The sequence below is a fragment of the Camelina sativa genome, chromosome 19 (assembly GCF_030686135.1).
Source record: "Camelina sativa cultivar CO46 ecotype springtype chromosome 19, ASM3068613v1".
Classification (NCBI taxonomy): domain Eukaryota; kingdom Viridiplantae; phylum Streptophyta; class Magnoliopsida; order Brassicales; family Brassicaceae; genus Camelina; species Camelina sativa.
In genome coordinates, this window is record NC_141898.1 from 10979781 (window position 1) to 11004325 (window position 24545).

A 24545-nucleotide genomic window follows, 5' to 3' on the forward strand; every position below is an offset into this window, starting at 1 on the left:
CCAGACACATTAGTTTTAAATAAATTTTGTCTAATTCTTAAAATGCTCAAATCAGATTAGTCTGCTTCTCTGCACTGAAATCTAGCTGTACTTACAAAAGGCACAGGCGGATGAAGCAAGTGCTTACGGCCGTTAACTATATAGGCACAAAATCAGTCTTTATTTTTGAATAATTAATGTATCCCAGTGGTTAAACTGTGTAATGTAGGTAAGTTACAAGTCCTGACTTCAAACCCAGCACAAACTACTTTACTTTTTTGGGTTACACCTTCAAATTAATTAACATTTAGACCCCAAAGAGTTTCTCATATTTAATAAATCTCCACATTACACAAAGAACTGAAAAAGTCAGCTAAATATTTAACATTTGTTTCTAAATATGACCCCGTACTTTTTTATAACTATCTTTTTCATACCCACCCTTCATAAAACATAAATTTTCAAAAAGGAAGGATGAGATTCATAAAACAGTAACGTTGTCGATTCCGATAACTTATATTTTACAGATAAACTGTTAAATAGCTGACGATTCCGGCGAGTTTTCCGTTCATCCATATCCTCAAAACTCCAGCCGGAGAAGTCGCCGGAGATTTTGAGACGCCGAGTCATCCACTGAAAGAACCTGGTTTAATTTCTCATTCCTCCTAGAGAACGACGGAAAAGGTAACGAGCTCGGCGCTGGAGACAAAACAAACATAGATGATCCGGCGTAAATATCGTCGGCAGAGACCTCCGGTGAACTCTTCCGTACCTTGATGTTTGAAAATGAATCAAAAGACTCTCCTCTTCTCCTAGCAAAGTTCTTGGCCGTCGTTCTAAACTCATCGGAGCCAAATCGTCTCCTTTGGTCAGGTCGGAGAGGTGGTTTCCGGTGAAAATGATTCCTCCGAGGATTAAATATTGTTGCCGGAGGATCTCTCATCCGGTCAACCAAAATATTTTGAGGCCGGATAACTTCAGTTCCCATCGTCAAACAATTTGAAACAAAAGTCTATTTAAAAAAAACCCTAAAAAGAAGAAGACAAAATGGGTTGAAGGTGTTTCCTTGGATGCAAAGAAAAAAAGAAGAAAAAGGTTATGGTGGGAACTGGGAAAGAGAAGGAAGAAGAAAAGGGTTTTAAAAAAATGGTCCTTTTCTTCGGTTCCTGCTCAGGTTTTTTTTTGGGGGTAATGAAGTTAAAATCTACGGATCTCTTTAATTTGTGAGTTCTTGCAACTCTAATGGAATAAATAGAAGAAGGGACAGATTGGCAAAGATGGCTTCTCTGTTTAACGTTGGTTTCCTCGTAACGACGCATCTCTAGCCTAGACGTATCATTCTATTTTCATATTGTTGTTTAATTTAGTTTGTTTTGTTTGTCCGTTTTTGGTTTTTTTTTTTCTTTCAAAATTGGCCTAAAATATAATTGCGCTCAACTAAGATTACTTACTTTGTTGCATTATTGACTATGACGTAGTTTAGTTTACATTACATTTTTCAAATCCTGATTTTTACCTGTAATTGTTGCTTCACCTCAAAAAATAAAGAAAGTGTTCAAGTTGTTCTTTATGGTGTAAAAGAAATGATTAGATTGAAACAATCAGTAATAATATTAGACAAGAAAGTATTCGGACAAGAGCGCGGTTGAGATTACACCGATTAAACACAAGACTGATGCAAAATCTGCAAACTTATTTGATGATCCAGAGAAGAAGTAAATCTTGTGGCTACTGCTCTCTCCTCTGAAGCCTCTAACAATCATGGCCTGCACATAAACAGAACAAAATGCTTAGTTCTTCAACAGAGAGTTCGTATCTGATTTTCAAATAATGAAAGACCTCTCTACACCACACAGAAATCTAGTTGACCTGTGATATTTGCTCGGCATGGCGAAATATGTTCTTGAAGATGCGGCGTATGAAAGATGCGAAAACTACAAAAGCAGCCACTTGTAAGATGAGTTCTGGAAAGACTGAAAACAAGATATAGTGTCTGAAAAAAAAGAGAGAAGAAAGTTACTATCAAGTGTCTCCAGAACAGTAAGCTGCTGCCAGTTTACTCTTCGAGATACGATCCCCAATGCAACACTTCGGACCTACAATGTAACATGTGCAGAACATACCATTATGTGGTTTTAGAACTTGGAATAACTAGGCTGATTGATACAGTATACGCTAAGCAGGGACATGAATCGTTACCTCATCGAAAACCAAATTAATGAATCTTAGTGAAAGCAAGAGTGTGAGGATGATTTCACCAACTGGAACACCAATATTATTCAACGGAAACAAGAACCAACGTAAAGCTAGTGCAAGTTGCTCAGGTGTTGTGGTTGCAAGGCAAATACTAGCACTTTGAAAGATCTGTGACAACAAAAAAACACCAAATCTTCCATTAGGTGAACGAAACGAAGGGAAAAAAAAAGAGTGGAAGTAGCAAACAAAACAGACTTACTATAAAGGTTAAGCATGCGGCTGTGCTTCCAACAGATAAACCTTTCCTAGTGAATTGCAAAGGTCCAAACTTCAGTAACATGTACGAATAACCACTTAAAGACATTGGAAGATTAGGCAAGCTTGTGACTGAAGATGGTGGAGTTCTTGACTGAAGCATTGGTGGTGCACCATCTGAACCTAGCCCCAAGGTTATGAAGAGAATACCCGAAAGGAGTGACACTCTCGCCAATTGATCCTTACATGAAAAGAGAGAAGATAAACAAGTTCCAAGCAGAGCAAAAGAAACAGAGTTTTGTGTGACAGAGGAAAAAGAAGAACTTACCATCCATACTTGTCTTGGGAGAACAAGGATTGACAAAAGAGCTGTACATAGAACAAGTCCCAAACGCACAACTATATTAGCTCTAGCTGGAAGAACTACTAGAGTTAATAACCATACCTAACACATATATGCAAATACCAAAACTCAGCTGTATAGCAAAGTAACAAAAAAAAAAAGATTTAAACTTTTTTCACAAAATTGGATTCTAGAATGAAGAATTCGATATACCAATTTGATTCTAGGATCGACAGAATGGAGAAATGTCACAGGGGACGATATGAATTGGCCAATGGGGCTTCCCGTAGCGCTTGAAATCAATCTGAAGACATTCTCGGCTCCAAGTCTTGGAATTGGTAACCGGTTGATCCAGTTACCGGTTTTACCTTCTCCGTCGACATTGGCTCTAACCAAGAAAACCCTTTTCGAGGGGAGATGAGACGGAGTCGCATTGAGCTTAGGGTTTGCGAAGTTCCGGTTAGGAATTGAAGATCGGAGATGACGAATTGGGTGTTTAGGGCTTAGGGTTACGGTGAGCGAGAGAGATGGAAGTGTGAGATTGGAGTGACTCATGAGTTTCAATTTCAGATTGATTCAGACATAAGCCCTAGAGCGGGAAACTCCTATCTGGTGGTACTTTAGAGAGATACTACTACTGTAAACTGTACTTTAATTTGCTGGTTCTGTCGGGTGTTGACTTTGGGTCTCAGAATAGAACAAAAGTCAAAATAAACCAAAATTTGCGATTCCGGTTCTTGTTCCAATTTTGATGTGTATAAAAGCAAAGGGATGGGCGTTAAAGCTCATTTTTGATAAAGACTCGTTTTAGATTCGTACACACACACTGTATGAAATCTTTGCTCATAGACCAAAACCAAGACTTGCATAATTTGATTACAACATATGAAAATGTAACACAATTTTAAAGATATATTTTGCTGTCAAAAAAGAAAAAAAAAATTAAGAGTATATAGATGCATATTACTGTCTGGGAGCATTTTTGACAATTTCTGAGGAGATGGAAAAAGTTGGCTCGAGGGCTTTTTGAATATTCCAGGCGGTTCGGCCTAAGCTGCATGTTGTTTCTAGTAATTTTCCGGTGGTTTTTCCGACATTCTTTCCAAAACTGTAGTGCGGTGATCACAAAAATGTGAATACTTTGTTACATTTAAGTATTTAACTCAAGAAATGTATCCAGACATAATTCAATTTCAAATTTGAGGACCATCACAAAGTGAATTTTTTACCTCTTACTCACTAGTCTAGTAGCAGCCATGGATGTGGCAGAATGACTTTGTATTTCTGCCGCCTCAGCAGCACCAAGTATTTTATCTATTGATCACATAAAACAATTTATCTGTTTTTTTTTTAATTTCTTATCATTTCTGTTTTTTTTAAATTTCTTATCATTTTGATCCCAAAAACTTCGATATCAATCAATGAAGTTGAGTAGAGATTGACAATTAAAGGAGCTATTCTATGTTACTTACTAAAAGAATCAAGTGAAGCCAAGATAACCTCTCCTGGAGCAGTGGATAACAATGCTTTCCCTAACTTCGACTTAACCACCGGAGCTACCATCACACTGCTCATCATATCTCCACCTTCTAAGACCGTGAGCCCTATCTCTTCGCTCGCCTTCCAGAGCTTCTCAACTCTATGTTACATCCAATAAAACAGACATGATTTGGTTCAATAGAAGGAGACAAGAGCCCAACATTTCAGTGTTTGATGCTAATATATACAACTTTGCAGGGTTTAGACATTAAAAACAACAAAACTTGATATACCTTTGAATATTTGTGTTGAGTTTATTCTTCTTATTGTTGTCACCTCCATCGGTTTCTGATATGTCACCACTTCTGTCTTCAACTTCTTTTGCAATCGTTGTTACACCTCCTCCCTTGCGAATCTGTTTTTATTATTAGAAAATAAAAACCGTATAATATATAAAAAGCTACAATTATATGTGCGTCTTAAATCTCAGTGTTCATATAGTAATTTTTTTAAAACCAACACAAAAGTAAGATGATTTATACACAGAAGTGTTAATATCTAGATTTAAATCACAATAATGGAATATTAACACTGATAAGCATCATGAGAGGGGCTATCAGACCTTCTTAGAGTAAGAATTGCTACAAGTGAAGATTCCCTTGATGATATGCCCCGTTCCTTCAGCGATGGCCTTTGCTACAACGCTTTTGTATTCTTCAGCCTGCGGTGCAAACTCCTCCCAATCAATTTCATTGCTATTTTTACTAGAAGTACTCGAAGATTTCTCCCCCATGAAATCTTCTAGAAAATTAAGGTTTCCTACAATTTCTCCGTCTTCCCCTGAGAAACTCAACGCTAGCTTCAACGGTTCGGATTTCACGTTTTGGGGAGATTGGTTTTGTTGGGTTGATGAGGACATCGTGTCTTTTTGTTCTTAGTACTTTAAGAGTGATTTCTATGTGTGGCTCGTTCGAATGATATTGGAGGGTGGAAGGTAATGACATAAAAACTTAGAACATTTGATCATATTAATAGCCAAGATAAAACGTAAGACCACAGAATATGATCGAATAGTTTGATAATGAAGAATTAGTTTCTGGTTGGAACTAGCAATGTTATTTCAAATAGCTCAACTTGTTAATAATATTTGATTTCATCTATAGAGACAACTTGATCAACATGTAAAAGTGAATATTTAAACGAAACCTGACCGTGTCATATTTTCCAAGACTTCATCAGTTGCTTGTTTTTATTGAGCCATTAAACTGGTTCTTGTGTGGGATAAAATTGATAATGTATGTATATATAATCCCAAGTGTATTATTCTCCTCAAAGGATATCCTCCACCATTAGATTTTATATGTTGTGTTCTAAAATATTGACAAAATCAAATAGTTTACTAATATATAACGACATTAAGAGATTGATATGTATATTAGGAAGAGGGCGTCAAATTAAAAAAAATAATTGGTTTGACTAATCTTTCATGTATTAGCTGTCGTACAATGTTTAATCGATTAGAACTCAAACAAAACAACAAACTAAACTTGTTTAATGTACTGTACTCATTGTAAATTGGTTTTTGAGCTAAAATCATACATCTTACACACTTTGCGGAGCTTATTACATTTCAAGTAGCTCATTAATACATTACCACTACTACAAGAAAATAGTAATATTGCAACTTCAAAAATTATTGCAATAGATCAATATATTATTGCAAAAAAATAGAATTGCAACAATATTCCAACCAATTACATGTCTTGCTGATTGGGCGTTGCAAATTCTTATTTATTGCATATACATTACAAATTTGCAAAGAACTAATCTCTTGCTATATTTGTTGTATTAATGCAACAACATTTCTATAGTAATTTTGTTGTATAATTACAACATACATTTGCAACTTGAATGGTCGTAAATCATTGCTATGAAAGGCATAGCAAATACCGTAGCAAATTTGTGATAACTAATTTGCAAGATACTTTTCTTGCATAATATTTGTTACGATGACCTGAGCAAAATTCATTGCAAGTATGATCATGTGATCTACAAAAAATACTTACTTATTTAGCATTATTATGAAAATATATGGGCACTATTCTTTTGTTAATCACTTGATCGACATATATTAAGTGTCATCAAAATAATTTTGTAATATTATCTATTTGGCGTGTGAATTATAGTTAAATTATAAAATAAATCAATATAACACTTCAATAATTGAAAATATATAATAACATAAGTTTGAGTAATGCAAAAATCAATAAATAAATAAGGAACAACATCCAACAAATTATAAATACTTGAACATCAAAAGATAAATAGAAGCCAAAATAAAATAAATAAAAACTTAAAATTTATAATTTATAGAAAACAAATGATCTTCATCATTATCTCCAAGTTTCCCCTGCTCGTTCCTTCATCCTTTATATATGCCACATAAAGATCTTCTTAAATTGGGATTCACCAATATTTTTCTGCCGATAAACTCTCTCAAGCACACATATCGAGAAACTTTCAAACTTTTTCAGCTCCGACGCCGGCGAAGCTCCGATTTGCCGGCGTCAGGTCTCTCATTCTCTTTCCGTTGCTGTTTACTTGTCCTGCTTCCTTTTATTCCTTTGCTGGTGCTTATCTCAATCAATCCAAATCGCTCAGATTCATCCTCAAACCTTCTCTTCCCCGTTGGAAAGCCTTCTTGTCCGCTCCTTCTCCAGAGACAGCTGGCGAGAGAGGTCTATGTTGACCCTCAACCCAACTCAATCCCTCTCTCCAAATTCTCTGATGCGGCTAGTAACCCTGACGCCTCTCTCAGTGCACAGATCTGAAAAAATCCTCGCCTTGTCTGAACCTCGCCTTGTCTAAAAGCATAAACAAAATATCTTAAACTTAATTTTATATAAAAAGATTTAAAACCAGCACTAACCCTCACACTCATATACAAAACTATTTTTTTTTTTTAATAGCTAAGAGGTTTTGGGCGACACTAACTAATTTCAAATTAATGGATAAAATTTAAATAATATTATATAAACTATAAAGTATTATACACATTAACATATGTTTACTTTCACAACAACTAATTTTGATTGATTTAACTCTAAAATAAAAAAATTTTGATTAATTAAATTCCAACTGAATATAATAATTTTTAAATAAATAAAGCAAATAAATTACAAATATCTCAATATTATTATAAAAAACTTGAAATATCTATATATTTGATCCAACATAATGTTTTTTAGTAAATTATATAAAATATGCAAAAACAAAAATCCGGCGGTATACTTCGGGTTAAAATCTAGTTGATTGTTAAATGTCATACACTCATACCATACATCAGAATTTTTTTATAAAGTAGGTATTGTTTTTTTTACATTAGTTGTGGAGAGGGTACATAATTATGGTGAACACGAAGAAGTGCATATGACCAATCTCCAATGTCTAATATGGCTCACTTTTGAAGCTTTTTAACTGTTCATTAGTCAAAATTCTCTTACTCGATGTCATCTAAAACAGTAAATTGACCAAACAATAAAACAATAAATCATCAACCTTTCAATATACAAAAAAAAAAAATTAAGCTTTTAATTAGAATAAGTATTAATATTTTGCAATGAAAAAAAGTACCAGGAAAATAAACAAAAAAGGGTTGGAGAAAGTGGTTTGAAAAGCAAACCCGTTTTGACACTATCAAAGATGCATGTTTTCCATTTTCGATGAAGGCAAAATCTTAGTTTTTGTGCTGGGTTTGGTAGTGTAGGAAACTCAAGTTTTATAGTTTCGTTGGCTTATTAAATTATTAAGATACCATTTTCTAATTATAAGATTTTAAGATCTTCTTTTCTATGAATGCCTTTTAACAAAAAAAAAAAAAAAAATTAATTGAATCACCTATAGTTTTAACTATGCAATACATTTTTTTTTATTAAGTCAGTTACAAACATTCAAATATTTATCTAGAAATTTTGTGTATAAAATAAAGTTGCAAAAGTGTTACTTAAAATGTTGCAAAAAATAGTTACATATGTGCCACATACTTATACTAAAAATTTCTTGCAAAAAAGCAATGATTCACTAATGTTCACTAATGTTGAATTTTTATGTAAGAAAATTTATTTTCGTCATAAAAAAATTGCAAAATGGTAACGATAATTTGCTACAAAAATCTATGTTGTCATTTAGCAATGAATTTTTAATAAAATTGTGACGTGTACTTATCATTGTAAAAATATTGCAAAATTTCTTGCAAAATTTTAACGAAAAGGGACGTTGCCAAAATTATGTTGCAAAAACACCATTTTCTTGTAGTGTACAAACTATAGCTGATCAGTCCTTATTACGTAGAGAATCTAAATATGAAAAGTGAGTTTGGTTTTGGGGTTTCCATCGATCATAACATACGTTGATAAAAGTAACTGAAAATACAACTCGCTATATATCACTTTCTTGGAGCATTTCTTACGATCCCGGATGTGAGAGAAGATGAAGGATAGAAAGTCTTGCGGATCTTAAGAACATTCCAGGCAGTTCCAGCCGCGTGGCCGGCTGTCGCTAGAACATCTCCGGTGGCCTCCCCAGCATTATCTCCAAACCTGCTTTGCCAAGTGTGTCCTTATCAGTTAATGATCACCTTAAAACTCTTAAATAGTGAATGTTCACTAGAGACTTATCATGAAAACATGAATCTCAAATTTGAGGATTGTATTTGTAAGGTGAAATATTTACCTCTCACTGACCATTCTGGTAGCAGCTCTGGATGTAGCAGACAGAGTTTGTCTCTCTGCGGCTTCAGTTGCATCTAGTATCTTATCTAATGGATCAAAACAAACGTTAAACCTCATTAAGTTTTGTTTCTTCCAGTTTTGACCCCCTAAAAAAAAGACTTTATATTTGATAAGATGCAACTTACTAAGGGCATCAAGTGAAGCTAAGAGGACCTCCCCTGGAACCATGGAGAAGAAGGCCATCCCTGGTTTCGACTTCATCACTGGGACCATCACAGAACCACTCACAACTCCCGCACCATTCAACATCGTCTTGCTCAGACTTTCAGTGGCCTTTGACATCTTCCTCACTCTATATACATGTTACATTCATCAAACAAAGCAGCCAACGATATCAAAAGAACAAAGATTTATGTCTCAATTTTGTACGACACATTTTGAGTGTACATTTATATAACTAAAGAGTGAGTACCGTTGAAGGTTTGTGTTGATTCCATTTTTCTTCTCAGTACCACTGGAGTGTCCATTGTTGTAACCTCCTCCATTTCTCTGGCTCTCCTCAGCTTTTGTAATCATTATGTCACCTCCCTTGTGAACCTGTTCCATCATAAAACTTATAATCATATTATGTACATATATTATTATCTCTCATTATATATATATCAAGAAAGCTTCTAGAGTGATTTTAAACCTGGTTAGAGTAAGCATTACTGAGACTAAAGATTCCTCTAATAATATGTCCTGTTCCTCCAGCAATAGCCTTAGCTAAAACGTTGTTGTAATCTTCAATCCTCGGCGCAAACTCTTCCCAGTCGATTCCTTTGTTAACCTTACTCGACGCCGAATGCGAGAAACAAGAATTCTCACTCAAGAATTGGTCCAATAACTTCAAGCTGTTCACGAGGGCTACGTCCCTGACGTCTCCTGAGAAAGTGACACCGTAGCTAAGTGGATCACCGTCCTTAACAGGAAGCGTGAAGAGGTAGTCACGTGCATCAAGTTTCACAACCGGCTCGTCTCTAATCACCGGCCACTGAAGGTCATGTCCGATTCTCACGATCATAGCTAAAGTCAGGCCGTTGTCTGAGACCTTAACGAGCTTGAAATCACCGGAGGCCAGCTCCAAGGCTTCGGATTCGTTTATGAGATGCACTCTACATCTCGGAATCTGCAGCAGAACTTCTTCGGTTCTCAAGCTTTGAGGTTGAGGTTGAGGAGATGAGTTTTGTCGTGTCATCGTTTCTTGTTTGTGGTTTCTTGTTTTTGAAGTCTTTGATGATCCGAAACATCCCATTTTCTTGTCTGCTTGTTCTTTTTTTCTTGACAGTGATGCTCTCTAGCTAGGAGGTTTTGTAATCTTGAAACAGAAGATGAAGATTATTTAAAAATATTTTGTTGGAATATTTTCAACTTTAACTAACATCTTCTTTCAAAGTGAATAAATTCTTGCTTCCACAGTTTTCGTCACTTTCGGTAGAAATAGGAACAATACTTTACGCCGTTACACGCATCGACAAGTACACACGTACACAGCAGATAGACATACACGTGTACTTCTATGCAAGTTCTGTTGGACTTGCTTATGTGATATTCTTCTAAGGTGTACTATATTGTATGAGCAGTAAGTAGAAACACAGAGGTCTATGATCTATCTCTCTATATATTGCAGGTCTAATAGATTCGATCTATCGTCAAACTTGAATGAGTATCTGTAATAAGGTTAGCTTTCAGAACAAGACGATGATTAGTGTGAACTGTGAACCTAAGCATGGTTGTCCTGGCTATAGAAGCCGACTCTACTAAATTGACAACTTTGTTCCTTTCCGTAAATGTTATCCAAATGTGACATCATGTCAACTTTTTAACAACCAGAGATACCTCCTTTATAGGCTTCACTATTATTGAACACTCTGAAATAGAGTTTAAACCAATAGACACTAAAGGCAAAAACAGAACGTGAAGCACCGTAATCCGGATTGGAATCTGATTCTACATAGCCATTACCAGTCATTAAAGAACAATATCCAAAACAGATCTTCGAATTAGTTAGGCTGACTCAAAAGCTTCATATTGATATTTTCTATCAGTAGTGGTAAAGATACTTTGACACACAAGAATGTGACAAGCCTAGGTGTGGTCCAGGTTGTTCGGTAACTACTAAAGAATGCTTTGCAAGTAAAGATTATATAGAGAGAGGGAGAGAATGTTGAGAAGGAACAGCTTAAACAAGGACAAGTCTAACTATGATCTATATATTACACAGATTTCACAATTTCCATTTACTTCAATAATCTAGCGTCCCTTGATCGCTAAATCTATATAGTTTCTGAAGGGTCTATGATTTCAAAAGAATTTTGGATTCATACTTGAGTAGAAAGAAACTAGCTTGTGCTCCTCATCAAATATGCCACCACACATCCTAAAACCCCACCTGCTGCAACCTGTAATCCAATCTCATATAACTTAGCAATGGATCGTATCATCGACACCAATAACTCTGGTTTGCTACGTGGCAAATATTGTGACTTCAGTTCTAATGTTCTAGCTATACGAAATCCAATCTGATTCTAACATTGTTATGACACGATCATTTAGGGAAAATATCCTAATTGGAACCGGTCAGACTGACTCCTACATGTCACTACAATCTAACAAAAGTGCTAGATTTTTATTTTGAAAAACAGAACACAAGTCGAAGGAAGGCAAAAATCCCAGAACCTTTTAATAAACATAGACTTGAAATGTTGAATGATTGAAAGTATAAACCAAATTTCTGCTGAGTTGGGCAAACCTGGATAGGAGTGTGGCCGAGCAGTTCACGCAAGGGTCTGGCTGTGGATAACGGATGCTCGGGAGGAAACTCACAAACAATTTGATTCAGCAGCTGAAGTTATATAAAAAGGCTTGAAGTTTTAGAAAGCATATAACAACCCTACCACAGAACTTTAAAGGAAGATAAAAAAAAAAAAGAAGATGTTAACAAGTTATTCTATGGCTTTACCTCGGCTTGACGACCAGCATGAAGCCTGACCCCGGATGCATCATACATAACCTGCAACCCATTTTTACAAAGACAGAGATAAGATGCTTTGGTTTAAATATGGAATCAAAGACACTTCACAAGGACAACAACAAGTAAGATTGAGCAAAAACTGAGTTGCTAGTTGAAAAGCAAAGTCTCTACTCTCTTTTCCACACTAGGCGAAAGAAAGACTGTTACTTTGTATATTTAATACACGTAGACTTTAAGCGAAGTAAGAGGTTCAAAAGTTTCAAATCTAATAGACACAAGGAGTTCATTGTAAGAGACATTGGAAACTGGAAACAACTCAAAGAAGAAAACACTCACAACACATGCTAAGACAACAGCGATAGCAAAAGCGGGTGATCCTGCTCCTTCTTCTAGGCCAATGGCAACAGCTAAGGCAGTGACAGTAGCAGAGTGAGAGGAAGGCATACCACCAGAACTAATCATCCGTTTAGAGTCCCATCTCTTTTCTTTGTACCTGAAACATCTAACATTCAACTTTCTAAATTACATCCTTCAATTCCACTAATCTCCATCTCTAGCTACTCTAACAAGTTCTGAAACCAAATCAAAGAAGGGCAAAGAAAAGTTTTCAAATTTCTAAACAATCGATTGAAAACGCAGACCTAAAGATAAGAAATTTGTTCAATCCCAATCTAAGGGATTCGCGTTAACAGATCGGAGAAATACGAAAAGAAGAAGAAGAAGAAGAAGAAGATAAGATTTGAAAACGGACCAATTGGTGAAAACTTTGAGGAACTGAGCAAGAGCGAAGGCGAGAAAAGCGGAGAAGATTGGGAGATTGTGAGGAAACAGATGCTGCGACGGAGGTGATCCGTACAACGCCCTGTTTCCGACTCTCGCGTCCGCCGCTGTCATCACCTCGTCCATTCCGGCGATCCCTGCTCCTCCGATCAATCGGAAACTGGCGCAGGATCAACAATGTCAACGTAAAGGAGGAGTTTGAGAGATTCAGGTGAGCAAAAAAGGGTGTATTGAAATTCCGTATTTTTTTTTTTGACAAAAAGGCTTTTTGGTATTTTGTGTTAATTCCGTATTTATCCTTTTCTATGATAATTGGAGATATGAAGGACTCAAAATTTTTTTTTTTTTTTTTTTTAAAATAGAACTAATAAGTTAAATATACAAACAAATTAAACAACATTTTTTTTGAGAAAATTAAAAATTAAAAGTATGGGATTCGAATTGGTGAAATATGTTTTTTACTAATTCAAATCCTATTATACTTTTAATCAAATCTACCATATTCCCTATATAATAAAACGGAAGTACATGATTTTTTTTAGACTATATAATTTATATAAGTTGGTTACAAAATAAGTTACATATATTAAATATAGGTTGTTGGTTACATAGATTAAATATAGTTTGTTGGTTACAAAAAAAGTTATAGATTAATTGGTTAATCTATGGGTTATATAAATACACTTAAAAATATCTCAAAGAGTCCTCTTAAAAAGAATATTCCAATAATTTATACAATTTTCAAAATAAAATCTTTAGTATTCCATAAATTGTTACCAAATATATACTATTAGACATATAAATATATTATTAGGCATAAAAAGGAATAAAATCTTTGCAATTTATCATACTTAATCGTGATTTCTGAAATCTTATTTTGCAGTCGAAAATAAAATTTTACCTAAACACGGGTTATATTAAAAAACTTTTATTAAACATATTCGAAATTTAAAATAAAAACAAATAACAAACATAACCATTTCTCATACATAAAATTACAAAATTAACAATAGAAAACTTACAAAATAGGTGTCTTTTTCAAGCCATCATAATTAAAACTTACTAGATTTTGTTGCATAATGTTTTATCTAAAAAACTTTTAAAAATAATCATATAAATTACATTTTATTCTAAAGTTATAATATAATTAAAAAGAATTTTAACCCGTGCTCTAGCACAATTATTATATTGCACAACAAAGTATTATATTGCACAATTTTACCGACTCTATAGTTACACACAAAAAAAAATATAACCGGGCGTCGTTGGTTTGGTATTTTCATGTTTATAATTATAGATCTCATCGTTATGTCTCGTAGTGATTATATATTTTTTGAATATGCACCAATTGATCCACCCAATTTGCAAATTATATGTAGTTGACAACAACCGTCCCACTTAAGTGTTTAGAAATAATAAAACTACCGTGAATGTAATATAAATACTCAGTTTTTATTTTTTACGATTATGTTTTTCATAATTTTAAACGGATAGAATGTTCATTTTAATTCTCGTAGAATATAGGGAAAAAAACTTAAAAATATGTAATTAACAGTTCAGATTAATGAACAGTTTGAAAATGTATTCAAATTTTTGTAGACAAAGAGGAAAGTATAGAATATGTATTATGAATTTCGTAGAAATTAGAATTCTAATTATAGTAAAACAAAAAAAACTTCTAAAATTCCTAGAACATAGAGAGTGTGTAGAATACATAATTTAAATGTTATAGAACATGTATAATGTATAAAATACACATTTCAAATCTCAGAAGGTGTATTCCAAACTTCATAGATCAAATTTTATCAATCCAAAACGACAACAAAAATACATATTTTTGACATTATAAGTATCTTTGTCTACTCTTCATCATTTTTCTATGTAGACGAGAAAAGGAAAAAAAAAAGACCTAAATCCACACAAGAAAAAGTAAAAAAAAACAACAACGCACATTTAAAAATTCTTTTGTACACCTCTAAGCTAAACCACCACATTGGAGACTTCACAATCCCAACGCTTCAAAACTAAAAAGTAAATTATAAACATTCGTGGTCCAAATATTTGTTATGAATTATCAAACTGTACATTTATTTTTCGGTTATGTGATGAGTAAAATTAATTAAGTAGTACAAATTATGTTGAGACATAACGATGAGATCCATAATTTTAAACATGAAAATACCAAACCAATGATGCCGGTTATAATAGTCAAAATTAACCGATTCGGTAAAATTGTTGCCCAAAAATAAATTTGCTAGTGTAATTTCTAGATTCGCGGAGTTAGGATTCATACTTCAAAGCGGCGGAGAAATGTTTTCGTGTTTTATACTTCACATTTCACCGCCGCTCTGAAGTATGAACCCTAACTCTGCGAATCTAGAAATTACACTGTAACAAATTTATTTTTGGACAACAATTTTACCGAATCGGTTTATTTTGACTATATAATCGGACTTCATCGGTTTGGTATTTTCATGTTTAAAATTATGGATCCCATCATAATTAACAGTTCAGATTAATGAACAGTTTGAAAATGTATTCAAATTTTTGTAGACAAAGAGGAACATATAGAATATGTATTATGAATTTCGTAGAAATTAGAATTCTAATTATAGCTAAACAAAAAAAACTTCTAAAATTCCTAGAACATGAAGAGTGTGTAGAATACATAATTTAAATGTTGTAGAACATGTATAATGTATAAAATACACATTTCAAATCTCAGAAGGTGTATTCCAAACTTCATAGATCAAATTTTATCAATCCAAAACGACAACAAAAATACATATTTTTGACATTATAAGTGTCTTCGTCTACTCTTCATCATTTTTCTATTGTAGATAGCTATCTCTGACCATTGTAACATTCCAATCAAATTAGAAGATGCACTGAACATTCACAATTTATAAAATTCCAATATTTGGATATATAATGAGTAATTTAACAAGATTCATATATTACATCATTGATTATGGTGCGAATACGACATCTATCTAATATGAATTCATTCGGTTGGCGTTTTAGATAGTTGACGGTTGATTAATTAATTCATAACCACATATAAGCGATAACTGTTAATTAATCTGATTTTCAAAACCAACGAATAATAAAACCAATACACTCAATCTACCAATCACATAATTAGGAAAAAATTAATCAAAAATATAATTACGTAAAAGTAAATTTTCTACCCAAGCAACACATATCTCTTAAATGAAGAGAAATGTTATCATTTTTTAGCTTCAAATTTTACATAGAATTCAATTAATGTGTTTCTGGATTATGTTTGTATTTTTCATTTACATTTGTCTTTACGGTTTAGTATGTTTTATCCGTATAATTCAAAGGCGACTAACTTTGATATTTGCTAAAAGAGATTTTGTTAGTTAGGTGTGTATATTGAAATGTATGGGTGCACAGAATAAGGTGTACGTGAAAGTCTCCAAGTAACCATACTTAAAATTTAGTTCACGGTCGAGTCATTTTTGTTTGGAACATACAGTGTGTTTTCTAAATTGTTTTATCAGAAGATTTTAGTATGTTTTAATCTGTTGTATTATCAAATAGTGAATTGTGTAATTTTAACCGGCCGGTCTAATGCAAAATTAATGCAGTCAAATCAATACATCCATTTCCTATAACCGGTCGATCAAAGCTAAACCTCATGAATCTAATTTTTTGTTTTTCCTTTTGTTTGACACGCTTCCCTATTTTTTACTACAAACTCTCCATAGTCAATTTAACTTATTTAATTTATTTAGATAATTTTGATTATAAATTTCGTTTTTTTTATTTTATATACCCTCCAAAAAAAAAAATTGTAATGCCCTTTGAGCATATTATCAATTCTTCAAAAATAATTTTGGAAAACTTCTTTCATTACCTAAGAGAAAAAAATATCATTCATGAAAAATCTGATCGACACTGTTCATTACTAAGTCAAGGTTTCAGCAGAGCCACTATACAACAGCCTCTTTGAACCACGTTTAGTCGCCACTAAATCAGGCGTCCTATTGGGCTCCGGCTCCTCCACAACCATCTCATTCGCTAGATTATCAGCTGCCTTAAACACCGGATGTGCATAAGCGTTTTGAAGAAACGGTTTCAAGTTTAGATTCGGTTCCCTCGTGCGTTCCAACGTATCTTTAACCATTGCATCCTGCAAAAAAATGCAAAGAGACATATATCACTACTAAGAACAAATGAGAGACTCATTTCTTGATAGAGCAGCAGAAGAGACTACTACTAACCTGTAAAGGGTATCTGACAAAGACAGGTTGGTAACGTCCTTTGCAGAACTTGTGGAATCCAATGGTCAACACAGGAAGTATGAAAAGCAACGGAGTCGAACGAGCAGCTCGTTTCGTGCTAAGCAATCCCATCAAAAGAAGCTGAGATACGATCAGTGCAATCACTACACGTCTATGAACATCAGGCCAGAACGCACCAGCACTCTCATACTCTTGGTTATACACATTTATAATCTGCAAACAAAAGCGTTGTTAGATCTTAGTTTCTTTAGAAAGCAGAGGTGTTTGGATTTGGGTTTTGAACCTGATGACGGTAAACCACGTAAGCTAAGCCGAAGAAGACGAGGATAAAAGGAAGGAGAATGGGGCTAACAGCTGCGTAAACTAGACCGAGGATGAAGTAGAGTTGTATCTGCGGTTCACCAGTATTGAATCCTATGGTTCCTGGATCCATTGCTTCCTCTCTATCTTTCTCTGTTTTCACAAGGAAGAAGTTCTTGAGATGATAGATTATCAACGGCTTCAACCTCAGTATCTCTCCTGCAACACCAGCCCATCCATCCACCATTATGTAGGTAATAAAGAAAGTGGCTTTCATTGGTATCGACACACCAATGGTCTTTGGGATTTCGGTTGCAGATTGGTTTAGGAAGCTGTTAAGCTGTTGAAGCGCAGTACCAGCAATTATGCTACAGAGGAAAACGTTGATGAACTGGAACATGTAGTATCTGCTCGCACATCTTCTTTCTAATGCAGATTTACTTATGAAGCCTTCAAATTTCGACATCAGCATCAGTATGCTTGGTAGGACAATGAGAAATATCTTCAATGCGATACCCGGAAGGAAACCTTGGATGAATGACTTTACTGTTTTCCTGTCCACAAACACAAAGAGGGATCAAAGAGTTCAGAGAGACATCACCACAAACAAAAGAAACAGAGAGAGCTGAGGTTGAGGTTTATATACACTTCGATAAGGGGTTTCAAGAAAGGAACAGCCTTTTCGATTCCTTCGATGTTGGCGAGTGTCTGTACGAAAGCTATAGGGATCATGAAGAAGAATGTGAGGAAGAAGAAAGCTACAGCGATCACTAGTCTTCGGATCGTGAGTTGAACATATGGTAATGCTAGATTGTCCCAGTATATGTCTCGAGGCTCTGGTGCCCACTCGGTTAGCCACTCTGTCGGGTTTCTTGACTGTTGAGTTTGAGAGCAAACAACTGCACCCCAACGCCTTTTGAAGGATACAAAAGCTGCAGGCACGAGCGATTTCGTGCTGCTCATTACCGTCTCTTTCTCTGCACATATCTGAAACCATCAAAGTAAAGTCTGAATAAGAGGGACGAAATGATCAAACAAGTTCATTAAATTATCAATAAGGCCTTTACTTTTCTCGTTAGACCCTCGATTTTTTCCATATAGTGATCGATTGCATCAACTTCTTCACCCCAGCAGCCAAGAAAACCTATCTGCTCAGGTAAGTAGACATTAAGATTCAACAAAAGAGAAGATCACTTTCTAAAGAAAGAAAGCAATGTGATTGTATGTATTGGTTTACCTTTATTGTAGGCCTTTTAGATGGATTCCTAGAGTGTTTGTTTTGATAGTAATCAAGCCAATTCTGCAACTTTTTCCTCTTCTGAACCAATTCTGATAGTTTGTTTGCGTTGTAGACCGCCTGGTTTGTTAAACCAGAAGATCAATACACCATAAAAAAATCCCCAAATAGATCAGTCAGTCAACCAAAGTTGTTACCTGGTAACTGAGGTAGTAGTCTGGATGGTTGACCTTAAAGAAATGCTCAACAAGCTCGCTGACTGATTCATCAGGATCTGGAGGAATGTTTCTCACCAGGACCTAGATTTATCCAAAGAGACAATCAATCATATATGACATTTAATCTCACAAACTAGAACTGAGTGGACCAAAAGATTCAGAATGAGTATATACTGTAAACTGGTCAGGTCTCCTTTGCTCAGAAGCAAGAAACTGTAGCCGCATTGAACCGACAATCTTGTACTCTCGTTGTAGGACAAAGCATGTCCAAAAGGTAATGAAATAAGCCATACACAAATGCACCCAAAACCTGTACATATACAAGTCAGAACATTCCCCAATAGAACCAATGCTTCCACAATTTACAACCAAAGCCACAAAGATTAAAGAAGTTTCTTCACCTGGATGATCCAGTTGGTATGTTCGATATAGAGAGCTTATCAATATCGCTGAAAGTAAGATTCTTTAACTGATCCAACGTCGAGTTAGTCCAATTAACCGGCACCATTACAGTGAAAGCAATACATGCTATAGGGAAAAAGATCTTCAGCCTGCAAAATTATTCCACCAACTGAATCAAAGATCACACTCACACATACATAATCATTGAAAAAATTCAAGAAACAACAAAGGAGACACATATGACATACCCGAGTAAGTAAATCCTGAGATAGACAACAGAATCCAAACCAGCATGATCAATAAGCTCAGGCTCAGGCATTCTGAGTGCTTGAGGCATCCAATTCAAGAATCTGACGTAAGATCGAAAATCCAAATTGACAAACTTGCTAGCAAAGCCACCAGTTTTAATGGGGCTACTCCTTAAACCCTTGATATACCATTTAGGGAAATAGACTCTGTCGTTAACCGGTTGAAGCCTAAGAACCGCAAAGGCTATGAAGAAAGCGAACGCTGTTAAGATATTGATCGCTGCTGCAAATCCGATATCGCTTAGTGTAGCCATGACGGTTTAGAGAAAAGACACAACCTTTCCCCTGAAACATTCACACACAACAAAACAAAAAGGTTAAAGCTTTAAGCTTTAGGGTTTCTTGCAATCCAAGATGAAAGAGTAGTAATTGAAAAAAAAATCCCCAAAAAAAATTCGATTTTTATTTTCCTATATTTTCTCCGTAAATGTCTCGTTTTTAACAAAGAAATCGGAATCGTACAAAGTCATTGTCTTTTCAAATTCCGGTCAAATCCATAAACACTGAATCAATACTACAATGAGTGACTCTGCACCCGTAAATACATAAAAGTTTCTTGGTGGAAGATTCAGATAAAGTTCAAAGCTTTACCTTGTCAAAGAGCTCAACGATGAAACTCGTCTTTGGTGAAGTCAAACAAAGTTGAGCAGATGATGAAGAGAAACAAAAAAAAAACCTGCAGATGCAGAGCTTGAAGAATCTGAAGAAGAAGAAGGGATCAGAATCAGAAGAAGAAGAAGAAGAAACATTAATTAAAAAAAAAAAAAAAAAAGAAATTTTTATTAATTTGGGGGTTTGTTTTGGGAAATCGATCCAAAAACTGAAGTGAGATTTCTGCTGATTCATACGTTTTGGGTGTTACGAGTTTTTTTTTAATTTTCTCATTTAATTAATTTTAGTGAAGCGAGGATGTAACGGCGACGGACACATGGCTAAAGTTAAGTTTTTAAATTAAAGTAATAGATGTTTAATAATTTTCTTAATTATTTAATAAATTAAATGTTTTGTAATTTAATGTCCGTTACTAATTCCTTTTCATACTTTTTTTTTTTTCGTTGGTTCAAAGTTAACATGTTCACATAACGGCTATGTTATTTTATATTTCACTTCTTTGTTGTTCTGACGTCGGCTTTTGTTTAACGTTTTGTTAATGTTCTTATTTTATTCACTGATTTTGAAACTTTTGAGGACATAATGTCAAAAAAGTTTAAGAGGAGATCTGACTTTAGAAGAAAAGGAAAAATTTGATTTAATAATTGTCAGTTTAAGGTAAACTTTGTGTGTTTTTAATTCGCTAATCGTTACAATACCCGTATACTATTTATGTTGTTGACAAAAGAAGGAAACAAAAAGTTGTACATATATATATATATATATTGATTATATATATATATTGATTATATATATATATTGATTTATGGTAAAAGAATATTCCGGTTACTGTTTTTTTTTGCTAATAAATAAAAAAATCTAGCTGTTAGAAATTAAAAAACATACAAACGTACCTCTTTGTTTTTTGTTAAAAAAAAAAAAAAAAAAAAAAAACATACAAACGTACCTCTTTGTTCTAAGCTGGATTTAGATATTATGGGATCCATCATCCATGTGATAAAAAAATCATTAGAATGTCATTATGTGTTATGGAGTTTATATATGGAAGACTTGTTCCTAAGCTTCGAGAGAGTATCCAATCACAATTACAAACTATCCAATTATATATTTATGTTTTATTTTGTCGGCAAACCAGATTTCAAAATTTTATTTATGAAACATTTTTAATGCAATTCATTATTCTTAACTGACGTGAGAGATGCTGAGATTGGAGCCGCTGAAAAAAATTGACAATTATACATAAATTTATATTAAAAAGTCAACGTGTGACGTGCAACGTTCCGTATAGAGACAAATATATATACTTGAAGCTGAAGCATCGGTTTGTACAAACAGCAGCAAACCGGAAACTCTACCGGCCGGACATCAGACCGACGAGGTCATCGTTGTGGCAGTTTGCAACATGGTCCCAGTTTCCAGTTGACGATAAAAGAGTTGATAAAGCAACCACAATGTATCTCATACTCGGACGTCGTTGCGCATTCTGTTGCGTACAAGCTTTCCCTAATTCCGCCATCTAAACCACACAAAAACATAAACCACCAAATTGGCCTATAGAATGATCAATAATGCATAGAACAACTAGGGAACAAAAAGAGAGATTACCTTATATACCGAATCAAACGGGTAGTGATCTCCGAGCCTCGGGTCTATAATCTTGCGTAGTGCTTCTTCTTTGTCGGTCTCCTTATTGAACACTTCATCAAACTTCATTAGTAAAGAACCAAAAGCATATGTTAAGCGATCCAACGTACATATTGTCTTTAAATCAGAAAAACGAAATGTTATGAAGAAACATTAATAAGACTAACCACTCCAACGAGGCTTTTAAATTCACCAACGGATTCATTCATTTTGACAACCGCGCCTTTTGCAGAAATCAATTCGAATAGGACAACTCCAAATGCATATACATCCACTTTTGCAGACACTTGTGCATAGATTGTCCTGTATACATACCATTATATTCATTATAATGTAGTCTCTAAAATATAAGTGTAGAGAGAAATAAGATCAAGTTTCTTTACTCTGGTGCCATGTAACCAAATGTACCCATTGCACCACGAGTTGCTGTGCCTCCAACTTCTATCAGCTTTGTTAACCCGAAATCAGCGACCTGTAACAAACTAACACAAAAGCATCTAGCTGAGTTTAGTACACCTATGATTGGCAAATATGGGAGATTGAGAATGGACCTTTGCTCGGAAGTTCTGGTCTATCAAGATATTGGCAGATTTAATGTCCCTGTGAACATAGACTGGAACCGTGTGCTCGTGGATGTATTCTAAACCTCTAGCTGAGTCTAGCGCAATCTGCACTCTCTTAGTCCATGGTAGCGGTTCTCTTCCTAGTTACATATAAACTCACTTAGTTTTTTTCTATTATAGATCACAACCTTCAACTTATCTGTATTTCTGAAAAGTGATTCTCTAATTTGTTTTCTTGATGGTGTGAATATATTATACCTGAGCCATGTAAATGTTGTCCAAGGTTGCCATTCTCAACATATTCATAGACCAAGAACAGAGACCCCTCAACACAATATCCAATCAGGCGAACCTGCAATATATTAAAAGTTTGTTATTTTTATATCTCTGATCGCTGATATTATGTTGAGAGAACATAAAAGGGCTTTACCAGATTGACATGATGTACATGTGTTAAGACTTTTAGTTCCGCCAAGAACTGCTTCGATGCCTCCATGTCCATCTTCTTGATCGCTGCTTTCTATACATGAACCACAAACACACCAAAATAATCTTTTAACATTCTGTGTGTAGCTTCAAATAATAAGTCTACACTAAAAGGACTAAAAAAATCTCTGCTTACTTCTCCTCTAAGCTCTGCATAGTAAACAGCTCCAAAACCACCTTGCCCAATCTTAAAAGACAGACTGAAATTATCCGTAGCCTCTGCGAGCTCCTCCATCGAAAACTCAACAGAGTTGTCTACGTTTATGGCAGCAATGCCTGAAAACACTCTGGTTCCCGTACCAGCCAAGTTGCCACTTTGGAGACTAGTTGTACAAACTAAAAGCATATTTGATCATTTTAGTAAGCAACATTTATGCTAAAACAATATGAAACTGTCTTGCATATGATCAATAGAAGATAGAAAAGAAGAAAAAAAAACTAATCACCCTTGGACTTGCTCTTCCGGTAAGCATAATATATGAAAAACGAGATTAACAAGAGACCCACAACAACTCCTACACATATACCGGCGATAACTCCAACACCAATACCACCTGTTTAAAGCAAAAAGATACCAAAAACATTCCTTTCAATATGCCTCTCCCCCAAGTTTCTTCTTGTTTTTTGAGTACAACATCTTCTTCTAGAATCAACGAAAGCTCGGAAATGGATAGAAGAACCAACCTTGTTTGCTACAAGAACATAAGAAGAGGATAGAATACATCAGTGGGATATATAGAAAGTCAAAAGAACAAATGAAAAGTGTTTAAGTAACAACAACAAAAAACAACCTTGATTTAAAATGTGGAAATGCACCACTTGGATCTGCAAAAACAACACAAGAATCAAAAATATGTAAAGAAACTTTAAAACTTAGACAATCATTACTATGATTCATCCATGACCATAAACTCAAAATACCTCTCCCAGGGACAAAGACGATCCCATTCCCCGAGCTGAAGTCTACGCCAGGGTTATACCTACTTATAATATCCCCCGGTACACCAGAAGATTTAACAATCATATCGAGACTATCCTCAGGACGAAGAGGATACGTAACAAACAAACCATAATCCTTGGAAACACTCTCATCACCACAAGAACAATTCACAAGCACATTAAGCGTCGCAGAGGGAGGGATATTGTTAGCCGGAAAAGGATTCCTCCCTTGCAAGGAAACTTCCGTGGTGAGATTCGCGTATCTCCTAATGGCAACTCTTTCGTAAGTATCGATCTGTTGGAAACGGTAGGTGAAGTTGTGGCCAAGGAAGTCTCCAGGTTGACATTCGCAAGGGAAAGGTACAAGAACCCTTGAACCTATAGGGATGATTAAATCTTTGTTTTTGTTGTTGTTCTGTATGTTACGGTTGTACCTGAGGATTGGTTCGTAGTTGATTTGATTGTAAGGTGATACTGGAGAACTGAGGTATTGGTTGATGATAGAGAGAGATTGTTCGTTCTCTACGTAGTAAGATGCTAGAGCTAAACCGCAGCTTCCCATGCACTTTGATTCTACGGCAAAGAAGAGAAGAAGAAGCGGAGAGAATATAATCATTAGCTCCATCGCAGGACAGCTTTTAGATTCCAAGAGGAAGGTCTCTGTATATTTTGTCTTTGTGCTCTGTGTCGGGAGAAAGGGTTGACTAAATCAGCGTTGACAAATTGTCAACTCAAAGAATGGTGATTAGATTTTATTTAAAGTTTCACAATCATCGTGTGTTAGATTTTA

The 24545-nt window shown here is 34.9% G+C and overlaps 7 protein-coding genes across 8 annotated transcripts; all 7 read right to left on the reverse strand.

The window, feature by feature from the left end:
- Positions 1 to 285: 285 nt before the first annotated feature.
- LOC104766054 (uncharacterized) lies at positions 286 to 1180 on the reverse strand. Its single transcript, XM_010489868.2, has one exon. The coding sequence runs from the start codon at positions 965 to 967 to the stop codon at positions 560 to 562; it is 408 nt and encodes a 135-aa protein (XP_010488170.1). The 5' UTR covers positions 968 to 1180; the 3' UTR covers positions 286 to 559.
- Positions 1181 to 1545: 365 nt separating this feature from the next.
- On the reverse strand, positions 1546 to 3505 carry LOC104766055 (protein ABCI12, chloroplastic). The gene is made up of 7 exons (XM_010489869.3): positions 2987 to 3505; positions 2759 to 2875; positions 2435 to 2671; positions 2179 to 2343; positions 2000 to 2075; positions 1849 to 1913; positions 1546 to 1745 (listed from the first exon to the last, which is right to left on the reverse strand). The coding sequence occupies exons 1-7, from the start codon at positions 3326 to 3328 to the stop codon at positions 1593 to 1595; spliced, it is 1155 nt and encodes a 384-aa protein (XP_010488171.1). The 5' UTR covers positions 3329 to 3505; the 3' UTR covers positions 1546 to 1592.
- Positions 3506 to 3998: 493 nt separating this feature from the next.
- On the reverse strand, positions 3999 to 5171 carry LOC104767717 (protein EARLY-RESPONSIVE TO DEHYDRATION 7, chloroplastic-like). The gene is made up of 5 exons (XM_010491702.1): positions 5018 to 5171; positions 4875 to 4948; positions 4546 to 4667; positions 4246 to 4412; positions 3999 to 4087 (listed from the first exon to the last, which is right to left on the reverse strand). Exons 1-5 carry the CDS (start codon positions 5169 to 5171, stop codon positions 3999 to 4001), a joined length of 606 nt encoding a protein of 201 aa, XP_010490004.1.
- Positions 5172 to 8509: 3338 nt separating this feature from the next.
- On the reverse strand, positions 8510 to 11010 carry LOC104766056 (senescence/dehydration-associated protein At4g35985, chloroplastic). Its single transcript, XM_010489870.3, has 5 exons — positions 9674 to 11010; positions 9455 to 9579; positions 9168 to 9334; positions 8984 to 9068; positions 8510 to 8850 (listed from the first exon to the last, which is right to left on the reverse strand). The coding sequence occupies exons 1-5, from the start codon at positions 10274 to 10276 to the stop codon at positions 8697 to 8699; spliced, it is 1134 nt and encodes a 377-aa protein (XP_010488172.2). The 5' UTR covers positions 10277 to 11010; the 3' UTR covers positions 8510 to 8696.
- Positions 11011 to 11147: 137 nt separating this feature from the next.
- On the reverse strand, positions 11148 to 13103 carry LOC104766057 (uncharacterized). Of its 2 annotated transcripts, none has more exons than XM_010489872.3 (5): positions 12747 to 13103; positions 12332 to 12488; positions 11984 to 12034; positions 11774 to 11866; positions 11148 to 11423 (listed from the first exon to the last, which is right to left on the reverse strand). In XM_010489872.3, exons 1-5 carry the CDS (start codon positions 12899 to 12901, stop codon positions 11364 to 11366), a joined length of 516 nt encoding a protein of 171 aa, XP_010488174.1. In that variant the 5' UTR covers positions 12902 to 13103; the 3' UTR covers positions 11148 to 11363. The 2 variants fall into 2 exon arrangements, with proteins under 2 accessions (XP_010488174.1, XP_087359455.1); XM_087503329.1 differs by having other exon boundaries at positions 12332 to 12497; positions 12747 to 13040.
- A 3532-nt stretch (positions 13104 to 16635) lies between these two features.
- Positions 16636 to 20439, reverse strand: LOC104766058 (hyperosmolality-gated Ca2+ permeable channel 1.5-like). Its single transcript, XM_010489873.3, has 11 exons — positions 20103 to 20439; positions 19452 to 19796; positions 19203 to 19352; positions 18976 to 19111; positions 18781 to 18882; positions 18584 to 18703; positions 18414 to 18494; positions 17993 to 18333; positions 17330 to 17900; positions 17026 to 17259; positions 16636 to 16934 (listed from the first exon to the last, which is right to left on the reverse strand). Exons 2-11 carry the CDS (start codon positions 19763 to 19765, stop codon positions 16710 to 16712), a joined length of 2274 nt encoding a protein of 757 aa, XP_010488175.1. The 5' UTR covers positions 19766 to 19796; positions 20103 to 20439; the 3' UTR covers positions 16636 to 16709.
- An 893-nt stretch (positions 20440 to 21332) lies between these two features.
- On the reverse strand, positions 21333 to 24428 carry LOC104766059 (chitin elicitor receptor kinase 1). Its single transcript, XM_010489876.3, has 12 exons — positions 23738 to 24428; positions 23608 to 23641; positions 23501 to 23508; positions 23263 to 23370; positions 22953 to 23152; positions 22761 to 22850; positions 22589 to 22682; positions 22319 to 22470; positions 22151 to 22239; positions 21935 to 22070; positions 21729 to 21830; positions 21333 to 21639 (listed from the first exon to the last, which is right to left on the reverse strand). The coding sequence occupies exons 1-12, from the start codon at positions 24378 to 24380 to the stop codon at positions 21475 to 21477; spliced, it is 1821 nt and encodes a 606-aa protein (XP_010488178.2). The 5' UTR covers positions 24381 to 24428; the 3' UTR covers positions 21333 to 21474.
- Between the last annotated feature and the right edge of the window lie 117 nt (positions 24429 to 24545).

Bases quoted from the DNA above. Each gene is read 5' to 3' on its own strand.
- LOC104766054 (XM_010489868.2), bottom strand. From the start codon at position 967: ATGGGAACTGAAGTTATCCGGCCTCAAAATATTTTGGTTGACCGGATG.
- LOC104766055 (XM_010489869.3), bottom strand. From the start codon at position 3,328: ATGAGTCACTCCAATCTCACACTTCCATCTCTCTCGCTCACCGTAACC. The intron at 2,672-2,758 runs GTAAGTTCTTCT...TTTTCATGTAAG, and splicing joins TCCCAAGACAAGTATGGATG to GATCAATTGGCGAGAGTGTC. The intron at 2,076-2,178 runs GTAACGATTCAT...GTTACATTGTAG, and splicing joins TTAATTTGGTTTTCGATGAG to GTCCGAAGTGTTGCATTGGG.
- LOC104767717 (XM_010491702.1), bottom strand. From the start codon at position 5,171: ATGTCCTCATCAACCCAACAAAACCAATCTCCCCAAAACGTGAAATCC. The intron at 4,668-4,874 runs GTCTGATAGCCC...TAATAAAAACAG, and splicing joins GCAATTCTTACTCTAAGAAG to ATTCGCAAGGGAGGAGGTGT. The intron at 4,088-4,245 runs GTAAGTAACATA...TGTGATCAATAG, and splicing joins GGCTTCACTTGATTCTTTTA to ATAAAATACTTGGTGCTGCT.
- LOC104766056 (XM_010489870.3), bottom strand. From the start codon at position 10,276: ATGGGATGTTTCGGATCATCAAAGACTTCAAAAACAAGAAACCACAAA. The intron at 9,580-9,673 runs GTTTAAAATCAC...ATGATGGAACAG, and splicing joins GTAATGCTTACTCTAACCAG to GTTCACAAGGGAGGTGACAT. The intron at 8,851-8,983 runs GTAAATATTTCA...TTGGCAAAGCAG, and splicing joins ACCAGAATGGTCAGTGAGAG to GTTTGGAGATAATGCTGGGG.
- LOC104766057 (XM_010489872.3), bottom strand. From the start codon at position 12,901: ATGGACGAGGTGATGACAGCGGCGGACGCGAGAGTCGGAAACAGGGCG. The intron at 12,035-12,331 runs GTGAGTGTTTTC...AATGGGTTGCAG, and splicing joins CTGTTGTCTTAGCATGTGTT to GTTATGTATGATGCATCCGG. The intron at 11,867-11,983 runs GTAAAGCCATAG...ATATAACTTCAG, and splicing joins ATGCTGGTCGTCAAGCCGAG to CTGCTGAATCAAATTGTTTG.
- LOC104766058 (XM_010489873.3), bottom strand. From the start codon at position 19,765: ATGGCTACACTAAGCGATATCGGATTTGCAGCAGCGATCAATATCTTA. The intron at 18,334-18,413 runs GTAAAGGCCTTA...TGATGGTTTCAG, and splicing joins TCGAGGGTCTAACGAGAAAA to ATATGTGCAGAGAAAGAGAC. The intron at 17,260-17,329 runs GTTCAAAACCCA...TTTTGTTTGCAG, and splicing joins ACGTGGTTTACCGTCATCAG to ATTATAAATGTGTATAACCA.
- LOC104766059 (XM_010489876.3), bottom strand. From the start codon at position 24,380: ATGGAGCTAATGATTATATTCTCTCCGCTTCTTCTTCTCTTCTTTGCC. The intron at 22,851-22,952 runs GTAAGCAGAGAT...GTTCATGTATAG, and splicing joins ATGCAGAGCTTAGAGGAGAA to AAAGCAGCGATCAAGAAGAT. The intron at 22,071-22,150 runs GTAAAGAAACTT...GTATGTATACAG, and splicing joins TTTGGTTACATGGCACCAGA to GACAATCTATGCACAAGTGT.